The sequence below is a fragment of the Manis javanica genome, chromosome 3, assembly GCF_040802235.1.
Source record: "Manis javanica isolate MJ-LG chromosome 3, MJ_LKY, whole genome shotgun sequence".
Classification (NCBI taxonomy): domain Eukaryota; kingdom Metazoa; phylum Chordata; class Mammalia; order Pholidota; family Manidae; genus Manis; species Manis javanica.
Genome location: NC_133158.1, coordinates 148,131,185 through 148,146,783, shown reverse-complemented (window position 1 = coordinate 148,146,783; position 15,599 = coordinate 148,131,185). Strand labels below are relative to the sequence as shown.

General features: G+C 42.2%; 1 protein-coding gene across 3 annotated transcripts in view; it reads right to left on the bottom strand.

The window, feature by feature from the left end:
* Positions 1–15,599, bottom strand: part of PLCH1 (phospholipase C eta 1) — a 199,403-nt gene that overhangs the window by 20,772 nt on the left and 163,032 nt on the right. For all 3 annotated transcript variants that reach the window (XM_073232187.1, XM_073232185.1, XM_073232186.1), the window contains exons 11-13: positions 6,321–6,482; positions 3,685–3,756; positions 689–780 (exon numbers count right to left, since the gene is read on the bottom strand). In XM_073232187.1, coding sequence (XP_073088288.1) covers positions 689–780; positions 3,685–3,756; positions 6,321–6,482 — 326 coding nt within the window. The remainder of the gene's footprint in view (positions 1–688; positions 781–3,684; positions 3,757–6,320; positions 6,483–15,599) is intronic.

Sequence of the window (15,599 nt, the reverse complement as noted above, 5' to 3'; positions counted from 1 at the left end):
GTATTTATATGTCAGTCTATGAGATAACTTATGTCCTATCACTGTGAGACTTGCTATATATATATATATATATATATAAACTTTCAGAAAATCCTATATCAAATCATGCGTCACAATTTGGTTTCTGAAAATATGGTCATTTTACTCATTCCAAATTCTACTGGTAGTAATAAAGAAAAACAGCAGCAAATATTTTTGAGCACTTAGCTAATTGTGGTAAGGCTTATCAGGCTAAGTAGGTTAATTCCTTTAATCCATACAATGTCCTAGGAAATAGTTACAAATAAGGAGCCTATCTTGCCCCAAGTTAAACTTGGAGGAACAAGAGTTTGAAGTCTGGCTGATTTCAGATCCCTGGTTCTTAACACATGCTTACTATCCATCTTCTCCTTTCCCCTCCAATGAGAGCCCTCTCTATAGTTCATGTGGCCTCTCTCTCTTCTCTGAAGACAGCTTGTACCTGAAAACTGCTCCGACGAGCACTTATTAAGAGCTCACTCTGCACCAGGCACAGTGTAAGCACCCTATGTGCATTATCATCTCACAGCCAGTTGATTTTCACCTGTCCCACCATACTGAGCACTTTACATGTGATCCAGAGTTCTCGACCTATACAGCTGAAGCTCCCAAACTGATGGGGATGGAGAGGCCCAGAAGTCCGGGCAAGAACTGTGGGATGCTTTCCTACCTGTACAGCTGGCCAGTCTCCTTGCCTGGATTCTGCTGTGCGTCCTCCTCATCATCAGTACTATAAGACTTACACCGTGATTTTGTGGTTTTCTGCTGGAAAAATCACAGTAAACAAATTCACTGCATCAGGTGTATCTACAACATATAGAGAATTGACTGGGCCTTATAATACCCACACACATGGGCAATAACTTGCAGGAAAAAGAAATTGACCAAATATTTTTAGCTTGCCTCACCATAAAAAGCATGCCTATAGCCATAATTATATTAAAATAATGAGGCATAAGTGAGGGTTTTATGCCCTAACCTTGATTTATAGCTCACACACAAATGTAGTCCTTAGAAAGACTTTATTAGTCATACATTGAAGACGTCTGTGAGGAGTAGGGTCAAAGTTGTACTATCTATTTAAATGATTATAAGGGATAAAATGCCCTTATGTACAGGAAGCTACCTATTCTTATTGACTTATAAAAAGAAAATTTGATTTAAAAAAGTAATACTATTTTAAATGAACAACTACCATTTTTGCTTTTCATCAGTATGCACTCAAATAACCATTTAAATCAAACTTCTCTTTTGCGATCTTGACCAATTTTAATTTCTAGCAGCAGAAGGAAAATTGTTACCCACAGGATTCAGACTGAAAGGTTGCAGGACTAATCAGGTTATCTCCTGAACCAATTAGCAGAAAGGCACAAAGCCTTTCTGGAATGATGTGGTTTCATCCCCACCACATTGGAGATAATCCCAGTATTTGGCAGCACATACCTCAACAATACAACCCTAGTAATTGCAGAAAACAATGCCACCAAAAATACAGCCTCCCCAAAGGTAAGACCTTCAGAGAGAGTGCCTTGGACACCTGGAAATTGTAGCTTAGAAAGGCAAAGGCACTCCATCCCCACATTACCATGGGAGCATATCACTTTCTAAATATTTTCATACTCAACAAATTTTTTTTTAAAAAGCTACACTGTTGGCATAAACAAACTCAACTCTATTAGACTAACAGTGAGGTACCAATTTAGTCTGGAACCTTCTCAGGTGTTATTTATGCCATGAGAAAACCAGTGTGCATGCAGTGGGAACCCCAGCATCTGATCAGCTCATGTTCCAGCTTGGCCTCTCACCAAGCTGGTAAGTGGGCTAACCTCTCTAGCCTCTAGGTTTTTAAAAGAGCAGGACAATAACACCTAGTTTAAAGGATTATTACTGTTGTGATAATTAAATTCTATGGCATGGAAAGTAATTCTGTAAGCTACATAAGTTTATACTTCAAATACTACTAATATTTCAAAAAATAATCTATAAATAATCTCATGGACATTCATTCTTATGACTTGAGGCATAATAAATTCTAATCTATAGTAGCTAAAGTACTCCCTAAAAGATTTACTTTGGAAGATAGTTTTAATCTAAATGGGTTGCTGTGATCAAGAAATGAAATAAGTCTAATTCCACATATAGTTGGCAATTTGAATTGTTACAATAATCTGTCCTTTTAAAGTTCATTTTTAAATGTAAAGTGTAAAAAGTGGAAATAAGTAATGAATCACCAATAACAGAAAATATGATGGTGTCTTTTCTTTACATATCATTCTTATCATATGATAAGAGACATCTTATCATACCATATAATCAAATTTTCATCTTTTTTTGCTTCATGTTTTACATGTTGAACTCTTCAGAATGATCACCTTTTAATGGCTGCATAATTGTCCATTACATGAAAAAAGTCATCATTTAAGCAATCTTTATAAGTGAACACTATGGTTGTTTTTGTTTTTTTTCAATATAATGACTTCTTTGTTCAAACTTTTAATACATTATCTTATTGATGAGGCAGGAAATTCCAGATACAAGTCTTTCAAGTACAAGAAATGACCTTACAGGAGCTTCGTGCATGAAGGTCACCATCCAATAGCTGATTTCCTTTATAACATGTTTATCTCTTTATTGAAGTATAACATACATTTAGAAAAGTGTAAAAATCATACGTGCTCAGTATGATGACTTTCCACAAAGTGAAATCACCCAAATGAGGAAATGGAATATTATCTGCCCAAAAGACCCGATTCTCCCATTCAGTCATTACCTTCTCCCCAAAGGTAGTAACTACTATCCTCACTTTTCCCACATAGAATTCTTTTTTTGCCTGTTTTTTTACTTCATATAAATGGAACCAAATTGCATCTATTCTCCTGGCTGTGGCTTCTTTTGCTCAATGTCATGTTTATGAAGATCACATATCGCATATAGTTGTAATTTTGTCATTCTCCTTGCTGATAAATATTCCCTTATGTGAATAAACAATTTTTAATGGACATTTGAACTATTTCCTCCTTGTACAAGTAACAACCCTATAAACATTGTTGTTTCAGTCTCATGACATGTATCTAACAATTGAACTGATATGGACACAGTGCCTAGCGCAGACTTCGCAGACAGTGAGAAACTGTGTGCCAAAGTAGTTGCACAAATGCACATTCCCTTTAGTGGAGTTCAAGTCACTCAACATCCTGATACTTGGTGTTGTCAATCTTTTTGCTTGCTGTTGTGATGGGTGTATATGGAATCTCATGTTATTTTAATTTGCATTTCCTAGGGAATTGATAATGGTGAGAGCACCTACCTGTTCCATATTGGCCATTTGGATGTCTTCTTTCATAAAGCACCATTTAAGTCTTTTACCTGTTTTTTAGAAGTTTAGGGTGCTTGTCTTATTGATTTATAGAAATTCTTTATATGTTCAGGATACAAGTTCATTGTTGGATTTTGTGTATTAAAAATATTCTTTCCCATATGCCACTCGCTTTTTGATAATTTTGATGACTAGAGGTTCTTAAGTTTTAAAGCAGTTTATTATCAACTCTTCCCTTTTCTGGGGTCCTATTTAAGGAATTTTTAGTTATTCCAAGATCATGATGATATTCCCATTACCTTCCAGATTCTTTTAATTAAGTTATTCACATTTGCCCTCTTAATTCATACCTTATGTTTTCCAAAGTTGGTCATGAGAGACCGTCCATGTGATTTCTTTCCACTTTCTTTCACATCTGGGTGCTGAGTAAATAAAGCATATTATAAGCAATTGTCCTCTTTGCTCTTGTTTTTTTCCTTAGTTCTAAAGGGGTGGCAGGGCGACCCTCACTCTGTCTGCCTCAAGGTGGGCAGCAAGCTGGTCCTGCTTGTTTCTTGCTGCCCCAACCCTTCACTAGTCCAAAGGTTGCTGTGTCTGGCTCACGAGAGGAGGGCACTGGCGTGAAGAGGCCTGGGAACCAGCCAGGAGACAGCAGCTGCCAACAGCTTCCCAGAGCCGAGTTCAAGGGCCTCTCAGCTGGCAGGCCCTTCCAGTGCCAATTTACAAGGCTCTCCACAGCACAGCACATATTTTTCTGAATGCTCTGAGTGGGAATAAATTATCTTCAGTTAAAAGTAGATTTAATTCTGAAAAAAGGACCAAAGTCATTAAGAGCCAATTCTGTTGAGTAAAATAATTTGATAGATTAGATACTGCTATTTGAGGTTTTAAAACATTAAAAATAAATAAGATCCAAGCATATCTATGAGGTAATAAAATTGTTTTTCTTTAAAAACTATAGCAGAGCATATCTGTTCATTGAAATAATTCTGTGATGAGCATTGGAAAGAAGTATTGTAGCGGCTGAATTTTTCCTCACGTGGGTTAATTTTCCAGGACAGAGATCTTCTTGCTTGAGCTTATTATTAGGGGACAGAAAAGCTACCCTGCTCAAAGGTTTAAGGTTCTTTTTCAATTCATCCCTAAAAATATGTATTGACTGGTTCACCACCAATGACAAGGTATAAAGGGAGATCCGCAGTCCCTGTCCTCCCAGGACTTCTAGCTAAACAAAGAACCACATAAATGGAATAAATGTGAATGAACAAAAACATTTAAAATCCAAAGGCCAGGGAAGGCATCTAAATATATCCACAGAGAGTAATCCAAGATGTAATTTGGGGCACAGAGAGGGGAAGACTGAGAATTGGTCAGGGAAAAGAGGCAGTTCAGAAAATTCTGGAGGGGTGAGGATAGGGGGCTTACAGGGTAATTTTAGTTGACTGGTTTATGTATTTTGACTGCCTTTTACAATCAGTTGAAGCTCATCATTAACTGTTCAAAAACTATGGAATTATGAAGGTAGCCAGATGTAGTTATAGAAGTAACAATGCTCTCCAAGTGAGGAGAGCCAGTTCTGATACGAAGTAGCTACATGTCCTTTGGTAAACCCATTCACTCAATCTGTTTTCTTATCTGTAAAAATCAAAGAATGGACACCTCCTCTGAGTTCCTTTCTACTTCTAATAGCCCATGTATTGGTAGGGGAACCATGCTGCTTAATGTCTAAAACAGAACCCTTGTAAGAGTGAAAGAGGGGGCACTTTTAACAATAGCTGGGACAATAGGTGTGCAGCAGGGCTGGTCAGGCAAGTTTAGGCATATGATCGTCATATTCAGTGGGCACTTGCTATGCCTCGGCTTTATGTTACATACATTACTTATAGTCTCATTTAATATATACAACCATCCTCAGAGATAAGTATGATTAAACCCAATTTTACAGATAAAAACTGAAGTTAGTCAAGTTAGACAAAAGTTACCAAGCTAGTTAGTGATTAAACAGATTCTGGGTAGCTCTGTCTCCTCTCTGGCTTACTCTGCCTCCCCAGCTTCTCCCACTCCACATCCCTTCAAAAAATTCAGAGAAGAAAAGCTATAATACGCCACTGTGGACAACAGTGTCAGACAGTGTTTATCTGACAATAAAGGAGAGAGCTAACCTAGTCCAGCAGTTAAGGCAGGACTCATTTAAGACATCATATTGAAGGTGGAATTTAAAAAACTAATTAGAAGTTAGCTAGAGCAGATGTAGGAATGAATTATTCCAGGCAGAGGAAAGGAATGTGAGGAAGACCACAGCATATAAACAATTGTGGCTGGCTTGACCATTGTGGGAGGTGGTATGACTGGGAAGACCTGACACTGGAAAGGTAGGCAAGGAGGCAGTGATGTCAGTCGCTGGAAGCCTGGATGCAGTTTGTCATTTATTACCAAGCATAATGGGAAGCCACCAAAGAATTCCAAACAGTTGAGTGACATGACTGGATTTCAATTTTTAAAACATTGTGATGATTCAGAGTAGAGATTAGGTTAGAGGGGAGCAAGAGTAGTCTAGAGGAGAGAGAACACTGGACTTAAGGTCGACACAGCCTTAAAGAAGAAGAGCGACAGATGGGAGACACATTCAGGAGGTCCAAACAACACGCCATGGAAGCCTGTTGAATGTGGAGACGTGGGAGGGTCAAGTACATGGGTCTGAGCTTCTTCCCTCACCTGAATATGCATGGGGAAGACAAGTCCAGGGGCACTGGGTTTTGCCTGAAGGTCCCACTGGAGTACTTGAGTCATTACCACCTCCCATCCCAACCCAGTTCTAACTCTTTCTCACATCATCTTGCAATAGGGGACTTTTGTTTTTCAAGCAATATGAGGATATAAACGGAAGAAATGGGGAAAGCATTTCACAGATGACAAATGATAAGAAACAAGTACGAGATGCTTTCTTTTTCCTGTTGAAGGACACATACAAGAGGGAACCGTATACCTGCTTCAGGTGTGCATTTAAGCCTTCATGTGTGGCCTTCAGTAGCGCGCGCACTGTGAAACTATCAGGATCTTCTTTGTCTCGAATTTGAGATTCTTTTAACAGTGACTCCAGTTTTTTCCTTATGAAAGATTCCACCTGGTGCTCAGTAGTCCCATTATTCTGCAAAGAATTAAGCAATGGAGATGACTTCCCTTAAGAAGCAGAATTAAAACACACCTTTCATTCCAGCCAACACTGCTACTATAATTTGATTCTCTTAATTACCTATAAAATGTTAAGCTCATTGTACCATTTTGGTCCTTCCCCCACACATACCAACCCCATAAAATGACTACAATGACTGCATTCAACTCTCAAGAATTTTATAAAATCTTATTACTTATAAAATTTTCATTACAGAGATGTCCAGAATCTGATGCTTACAGAAATTAAGTAAATTGCTCAAGGTTACAAAGCGAGCATGTAACTGAGGCAGGATTCAAACTCCGGCTCATAAACCCTTCCCACGATGCTACTTTACACCTTTGATAGACAGAAGGCCATAGAGAGTTTTTGGATAGTAGATTTTCTGCACCTACACAGGTAAATACGAGAAAAAAATATGCTATTTGAAAAAAATCACTTCCTTCACTGAGGGGGAAAAAAGTGCTATGGAAATTTCTGGAATTGAGGATTATCTTGAGATAAAAGTACTTTCTCTAGTCCCACTGTGTAATCAGAGGGAACTCACTACTGACCTGAGCCATGATTTATCACTGTAATTGCTAATTTCAAATGTTTTGATACTAAAGTTATGCCTATGTCCAGATGATGATTTATGCAATTTTTAGGTGGTCAAGGGTCAATTTTTAGGTTTCCTTGAAATCTTCCTGAGCATAATTTTTTGGCCACCTTGCTCTGCCTGAAACCTATGGAACCAGACTCTGCTCTCTGCTCCCTTCACCTCTCTGTAGATCCAACACCTTTCCAGAAATTCTTCGGCCGCTTGGCAAAGGCCAGCCACCCAAAGGTAAGGAAAGGGGTTGTCCTCCGTAAGAACAGTTCCCATATTCCTCACCAGAAGCTTAAGGCCTGTTTTCCACTTACGAAGTTGTTATTAAGAGATCATTATTTAAACCCTGGAGAACTGGGAGGTTTCCCAGTAATGCATTCATTTTCATAAAATCTTATTAGAAAAAATACAAATGCCCTAAGGGAAATTTGGGGAAAAAGCCTACATCAGGATAGGTTGCTAAATTTCCCTGCATTAATATCACATGCTTGAATATCTTTAATATACCCAGTTAATGAGGCACTGCACTCCACTGGAGGCCCTCAGGCCGTGAAGGGGAAGCAAAGATGGGGAAGAGCTGGCTCTTGACATCAGGAGTAAATACTCTATTACTCCACAAAGGCATATGTCCCCAGATATCCTACCCTGGTCTATGCAGATGCCTACAAAAGCACAGAGAAACAGCACAGCCCAGAAGGCTACAGAGAAGAGAGGGAAATGACCAGGGCTCTGCACGGTGAGACATCAGCAGTGATGAAGAGAAGGGCTCTCCTGTCATCCATAGTTCTTGCAAAAGTTTTACATTAGTAACACATGTCCTTTAAGGCCCTGGAAAACAGATTCCTTTCCTAGAGCATGAGTTTATGGAGGAGGCTAGTGGCAGATAAGGCTGGAAATGTACTTTGGGGCCAGGTGGTGGTAAAACTTGAAAAAGTTGTGTGGAGCTGCTAAGGGTCTCTGGGCAGGTAGTGTCTGATTTACAGTTTTGAAATAATATTAACCTGGCAGTATGCACAGAAAGAGGAAAGATGTCCACATAGGAAAAGCCAGACACACTAGTTCTCACTGCAAGCACCAAGAAGCTAGGCTGATGTGCTGGTGGGGACTCAATAAAGATGAGAGCTGGAGAGCAAAATTCATTTTGTATTAAACAAAGATATCCTGAGCTGCTATATGCTAGGTGAGAAACATAAATGAGGCACAAGGACACGGTCACAGAACCCTCAGAGTTACGGAGCAGACAGACACATTCTTGTCCCAGCACGAGCTGGGACAAGGAGACACAGAGGCAAGGTATGTCACAGGCATACAGGGGAGGGCACCTCATTCAGCCTTGAGAAAGTGGGAGAGACTTCCAGGAACAGAGGACACCTGAGACAAGCCTTAGAAGATGAGTGCATTGACTTCCTGTGGTTGCTGTGACAGTTACCACAAATCTGAGAGCCTAAAACAATAGAAATTGATTCTCTCAGAGTTCTAGAGGCCCGAAGAATGGAATCAAGGTGTTGGCAGGGCTACCCTCCCTTGTGAAAGATCTAGGGAAAGATCCTCCCTTCTTCTGCTAGTTTACGGCGGCTCCAAGCATTCCTAGGCCCCATGTAACTGCAGCCTGTGCCCCTCTCTTCACATGGCCTTCTTCTGTGTCTTCCCCTCTTCTTATGAGAACACTTGCCATTGGATTTTTAAGGCCCACATGATTAATCCAAGATGACCTCACCTCAAGAGCCTCATGTTAACTACATCTGCAAAGACTCTTTTTCCAAAAAGGACACATTCATTAGTACCAGGGGGACAGAACTTGGAAGTATCTTTCAGCACCTGCAAACCAACCCTCTACAATGAATAAGAGTTGATCTGGTAAAGAGGAGGGTGACAGCATTCCAACATGAGTAAAAGCAGGGAGAAGACAAACAGTATTGGTAAGAACTAGTAACCACATGGAAAAAGAACACAGGGGAATTTAGAAAAAGCACCTGAGACTGTAATATTGTGCTAAGCTTCACTAGTACTGTCACTTAACAGCACTTCATTTGAGTCACCTAATACCCATGAAGGTACACTAGGGTTAGCGGAATCTACTCACAATGATACAGAGGCAGAAAGATTCAGCTTGTCCAAACATACATGCCTATGAAGTGGCTGAACTGGGATTTGAACCTAAGACTTCCAATCCCAAATTCTGTGCCTATTCCAACAAATAATGCTGCAGCCATCCTTTCTATACAGGAAGAGAGAAATTCTCAAGTCAAATTAATCACAAGCAGGCTTGTGTTTTAAACAACCACTATTCCTATATGACACCTGAGAAATATTTCTCCACAATCCCTCTGTAGAAAATAGTAGGTTCCACTTAAAGGTCAGAAGCATATCCAAGAAAAGAAACTCCAGGTCTTGAACTCCTACCATATTTGATCAAAAGACCCAGAGCTGGGCAGGGAGCACATTTGTCACAAGGACAAAAAGGCTTGTAAGGCCACCTGTGTGCCCAGGGCACAGAGAATGCCCCTAGTAAACACCAGCTTCCTTCCCTGGCTCAGGGGCGGCACAATGAGCAGAGACGGCGAGATGAACTGTGGCCATTATGTCCAGGCACTTGCGCTGTCAGCAAGGCTAAAAATACCAAGCTGAGCTGACTGGTGAAGGTAAGGTAAAATAATGAATGCTTAATACATAGGCTACAATTATTCACTTCATATCGTCTAACCACTGGGACTTACTAAAGGAATATTTATGTCTGTTGATCTTTTCCTTCTCTGTGATTTACAGCACAAGAAAATTAGCAGCCATGGAGAACAAATAAATGTGCAACTGAGGTTTCATTAATATGTTATCATTCTGTCCTGGAATCTAATAGCACTGCTGAAGGAAAGCTGAGACCCTTGACCTCGCAACCAGCCAGGCGGCCACCGCGCAGCTGCAGCAGGGACCACCGCTGAAAGCCGCCAGCATCGGGCTCCTTGTTCCCTGCTCCAGGAGGAGACAGGTGCAGAGAGGTGGGGGAGGGGGGTGGTCCTTCAGTGCAGTCTGCAGTCATTCCCCCTCTCGCAGAAGTAATCAGGGTCCCCAAATCCTGGTTCTAAGAGGGAAATCTGACCTAGGAACATCTACCACGAATAAATAAACCAAACACACAAACATTCTTGTTTTGTCTCCAGCATACACAGAAGGATCACTGGAAAAGCAGAGGGCTGCCCAGAACCGCGCTCTCTCTAGACCGGGCGGCAGCAGGAAGGGGAGGGACTGGATTGGAGTGGCTGCCCCGTAAAGAAGGGTCCTCTCAAACAGTGGGGCTCTACTCCCCTGCACACTGGAGTCACTAGGCAGGGAGTGGTCCACCATCCCAGGCCTCACCCAGACCCATTACATGGAAATCTCTGGGCTGGGGCCTGGGCATTAGGACTTTTGAAAGCTCCTCTGTCATTCCAATGTGCAGCCAAAGTTGAAGACCTTTGCTTTAAGAAAAAAAAAGCACTGGACTATATCACCATCCCAGATTGTCTCCCCACTGCCCTCTGAGCTAGAGTCTGCAGACAGAAGGATAATACATTAGCTGCCCTTTGTGAAGGTTCAGAGCTTTCCCAGCCTGGTAACTGAAGGCCTTGGACTGAAGGACAGCTGTTTCTCAGCCACCCGCATCTGAGTTAAATAATGATTTCATTCCTTTAGTACATTAAAAGTCAAATTTATACAAAAATGGCAGAGGATAAGAGTGACTTGTAGTTCCAAATGGGAGAAATCACCTGTTCTTACAATAAAAAGCCTATTGATTCAGTTGCTATCAGTAAGAATCAGAGTTTCAAATCCTTACTCTTTCAGCGTATTTCAATATGTTTCCAAATAGCAACAGCTCTTTTAATTAAACAGAAATCCTCAGGAAGATCAGGAGAGAGATTTCTGGACTTTAGAATTCTCAAGATTATATGGGCTGTCACACAGTACACTCATGTGGGGTCACGGGAGTCCCCTGGTGCTGTAGATCTGCTCCTTCACAAGGGCAGCCAGGAGAGGACACCACCTTCTACCAGCTCAGAGCCAAGCAGGCAGCCCCTCCACAGGACTGCGAATTCAGCCTCTGAATGCGGCAGACAGACAGAAAGCTGCAATAACATTTTGAGGTGTTATGATGATGTCCATTTAGAAAATGAGGGTAAAGAGGTCAATGAGGACCTCTAGGTCCCACAGTTGACTAAGCCAGGTTTTGAACTCAGGCTGTTTGGCTCCAGAGCATGTGTGTTTGATGACTCTACTGTAGTCTCTCATCTGACGTGCCCCCCGGTATTCCAGCCCACTCTGAGTCCTCTTCCCGCTGAACCCACATTCTGCTAAGTTAATACCATATGACCTAACAGTTTAAGTTTGTTATTCATTATTTGCTTCCAGTGTGATGTGTATTTCTGCAGCTAGATGAACTCCCTCAAAAACACAAATCTGAAGTACCATACACAATTAATATCATCCCTAAGTTCAAGGATAGTCCTTATACTTTTTCTCATCTGAACTAATCACATTGACTAGAAAAGTTTTGGTAGTTCTGGGAAGCTTAAAGGCACTTCTTGGAAATTTCATGTGATACTACTTATGTAATATGCAATTAGGAGATTGTTGTACAAAACTCAAAATTTCTTTAATTTAATCAAACCCTAATAAATGATGAAGTATGGGAGCTATTGTAATTCTAGAAAGTTCATGTAGCCATGATCCTGGACAAGTCATTTGTCTCTCACAATCCCATCTTCCTAATCTATAAAATACTCTTAATGAGTTTCTACCCCAATCCCATGGTTATAGGAATAAAATGAAATCCTCTAAGTGAAGTCCTTAGCATACTATAGGTGCTTATTAGTAAGAACTCTAAATGTTAAGTATTTAAATGCTGGTTTTAGCTAATGTATAAAAAAATAACATTACAGAGAAGGGAGCCAAGATGGCAGCATGAGTAGTTCAGTGGAAATATCCCAAAAACATATATATTTTTGAAAATACAACAAATACAACTATTTCTAAAAGAGACACCAGTGGATACAGTACAATAGCCAGGATACATCTACATCTGCGAGAGCTCAGCATCACACAAAGGGGGTAAGATACAAGCCACGTCTGAGTGGGACCTGAACACCCCCCTACCCCAGACCCCGGCAGGTAGAAAGGAGCCAGAACAGGGAGGGAGTGAAAGCCCAGGACTGCTAAATAACCAGCTCTAGAAATCTTCACCGGGAGTGCAGACATGGTGCACAGGGTGCTGGATATTAGAGAAACAGAAAAGCAAAACCTACGAGCAGGTCCACACAACCAACACCCTGAGACAAAAGAAAAGCGAGTGCTTTTTGCAAGTCTTAAAGGGACAGGGACCCCACAGCTGGATGAAGTTGTCCCAGCACACTCAGCCCAGCAGCTGGGAATCCCAGGGAACTCTAGGCAACCTAAACCCCTGGGCAGAAGCGCAGCTCTGAAGCACCTCACGGCAATAAGCAGCCTCCAGTCATTCCCCCAACTGGAGCGGACCCCAACACACCAGCCAAGTAGTGGGAGAGTAGCAGCGCGCACCGGGGCCAGTGGCGCCAGAGGAGCCTGGGAGTGGCCCACGCGAGCCCACGGCAGCGGCGGCAAAGCAGCCTGGGACAGGCCTGTGTGAGATGGTGGGGGCGGCGACAGAGCGGCCCGTGCAAGCCCACAGCAGTGGCGCCTGAGCAGCCCAGGACTGGCCTGTGTGAGCCGGCAGCAGCAACGACAGAGCGGCCTGCATGAGCCCGCAGCGGCAGCACAAGAGGGGACTGGGAGTGGCTCATGCGAGCCCGTGGCGGAGGAAACTGAGCCGCTTGGGAGTGGCCCACGCATGCTGACGGCGGCAGCACCAGAGGGGCCCAGGAGCGGCCTGCACGTACCTGCAGCAGCGCCAGAGGGGCCCGAGTGCGGACCACGCACGCCAGCAGCAGCGCCACCAGAGGGGCCCAGGAGAGGCCCGCGCGAGACGACGGTGGTGGCGACAGAGCAGCCTGGGAGCAACCTGCGTGCACCGGCAGCGGCACCAGAGGAGCACGGGAGCAGCCTGCACACACCTGCAGTGGCACCAGAGGGGCCTGGGAGTGGCCCACAGGAGCCGGCGGCAGTGGCAGAGGAGCAGCCCAAGAGCAGCTGCACCCCCAGCAGCCACCAAAAACCCCAGCCTGGCACACAGCCACCCAGGCCAAACCCAAAGGCCACTGCCAGCATACAGCTGCCTGGCAGGAGCATAACTTTCACAGGAGAGTGCACCCAGCGCATCTGTCACTCCCCGCAGGGCTCTGCGCTGCTCTGACAGAGACCCCGCCCACAGCAGCTTAGGGGATGAAACTGGTGTCTGCTCCAGGAGTGCGGGTAACCATCACAGGCAGTGGAGAAGGGCAAGGCGACCAGCAAGCAGGAAAAGACTTTCTTCTCCCAGCTGACACACCCACTACCTGCCTACAGCCACTGCTATCACCATGAAAAGGCAGAAGAATTTAGTCCAGTCCAAAATAGTCCAGACAACCCCTGAGAGAGGGCCTGGGGAGACAGATGTAACCAATGGTTACATCCCTGAAACAGAATTCAAAATAAAGGTCATAACCATGCTGATGGATCTGCAGACAAATATGCAAGAGCTAAAGGAGCAAGTACAGAGAGAGAATACAGAAATAAAACAATCTCTGGAAGGACATAAAAGCAGAATGGACGGGATGCAAGAGGCTGTTAATGGAATAGAAATCAGAGAACAGGAATGCAGAGAAGATGATGCAGAGATAGATAAAAGGATCTCCAGGAATGAAAGAATATTAAGAGAACTGTGTGACCAATCAAAACAGAACAATATCCACATTATAGGGGTACCAGAAGAAGAAGAGAGAGAAAAAGGGAAAGAAAGTGTCTTTGAAGAAATAATTGCTGAAAACTTCCCAAAACTGAGGGAGGAAATAGTCACTCAGACCACGGAAGCACACAAAACTGCCAACACAAGGGACCCAAAGAGGATAACACTGAGACACATAATAATTAAAATGGCAAAATCAAGGAAAAGGACAGGGTATTAAAGGTAGTCAGAGAGAGAAAAAAGGTCATCTACTAAGGAAAATCAATCAGGCTATCATCAGACTTCTCAACAGAAACCTTACAGGCCAGAAAAGAATGGCATGATATATTTAATGCAAAGAAACAGAAGGGCCTTGAACCAAGAATACTGTATCCAGCACGATTATTATTTAAATATGAAGGAGGGATTAAACAACTCCCAGACAAGCAAAAGTTGAGGAAATTTGCCTCCCACAAACCACATCTACAGGGTATTTTAGAGGGACTGCTCTAGATGGGAGCACTCCTAAGGCTAAATAGATGTCATCAGAGAAAACAAAATCATGGCAAAGAAAGCAGACCAACCAAATACTAACTAAAGGCAAAAAATAAAATCAACTACCCACAAAAGCAGTCAAAGGAAACACAAAAGAGCACAGAACAAAACACCCAACATATGAAGAATAGAGGAGGAGGAATAAGAAGGGAGAGAAATAAAGAACCATCAGACAGTGTTTATAATAGCTCAGTAAGCGAGTTAAGTTAGACAGTAAGATAGTAAAGAAGCTAACCTTGAACCTTTGGTAACCACGAACCTAAAGCCTGCAATGGCAATAAGTACATATTTTTCAATAATCACCCTAAATGTAAATGGACTGAATGCACCAATCAAAAGACACAGAGTAATAGAACAAGTAAAAAAGCAAGATCCATCTATATGCTGCTTACAAGAGACGCACCTCAAACCCAAAGATATGCACAGACTAAAAGTCAAGGGATGGAAAAAGATATTTCATGCAAACAACAGGGAGAAAAAAGCAGGTGTTGCAGTACTAGTATCAGACAAAATAGACTTCAAAACAAAGAAAGTGACAAGAGATAAAGAAGGACATTACATAATGATAAAGGGGTCAGTCCAACAAGAGGATATAACCATTATAAATATATATGTACCCAATACAGGAGCACCAGCATATGTGAAGCAAATACTAACAGAATTAAAGGAGGAAATAGAATGCAATGCATTCATTTTATGAGACTTCAACACACCACTCACTCCAAAGGATAGATCCACCAGACAGAAAATAAGTAAGGACACAGAGGCACTGAACAACACACTGGAACAGATGGACCTAATAGACATCTATAGAACTCTACATCCAAAAGCAACAGGATACACATTCTTCTCAAGTGCACATGGAACATTCTCCAGAATGGACCACATACTCAGCCACAAAAAGAGCCTCAGTAAATTCAGAAAGACTGAAATCCTACCAACCAACTTTTCAGACCACAAAGGTATAAAACTAGAAATAAACTGTACAAAGAAAGCAAAAAGGCTCATAAACACATGGAGGCTTAACAACATGCTCCTAAATAATCAATGACCAAATCAAAATAGAGATCATGCAATATATGGAAACAAATGACAACAACACAACTTCTGTGGGATGTAGCGAAAGCAGTCTTAATAGGAAAGT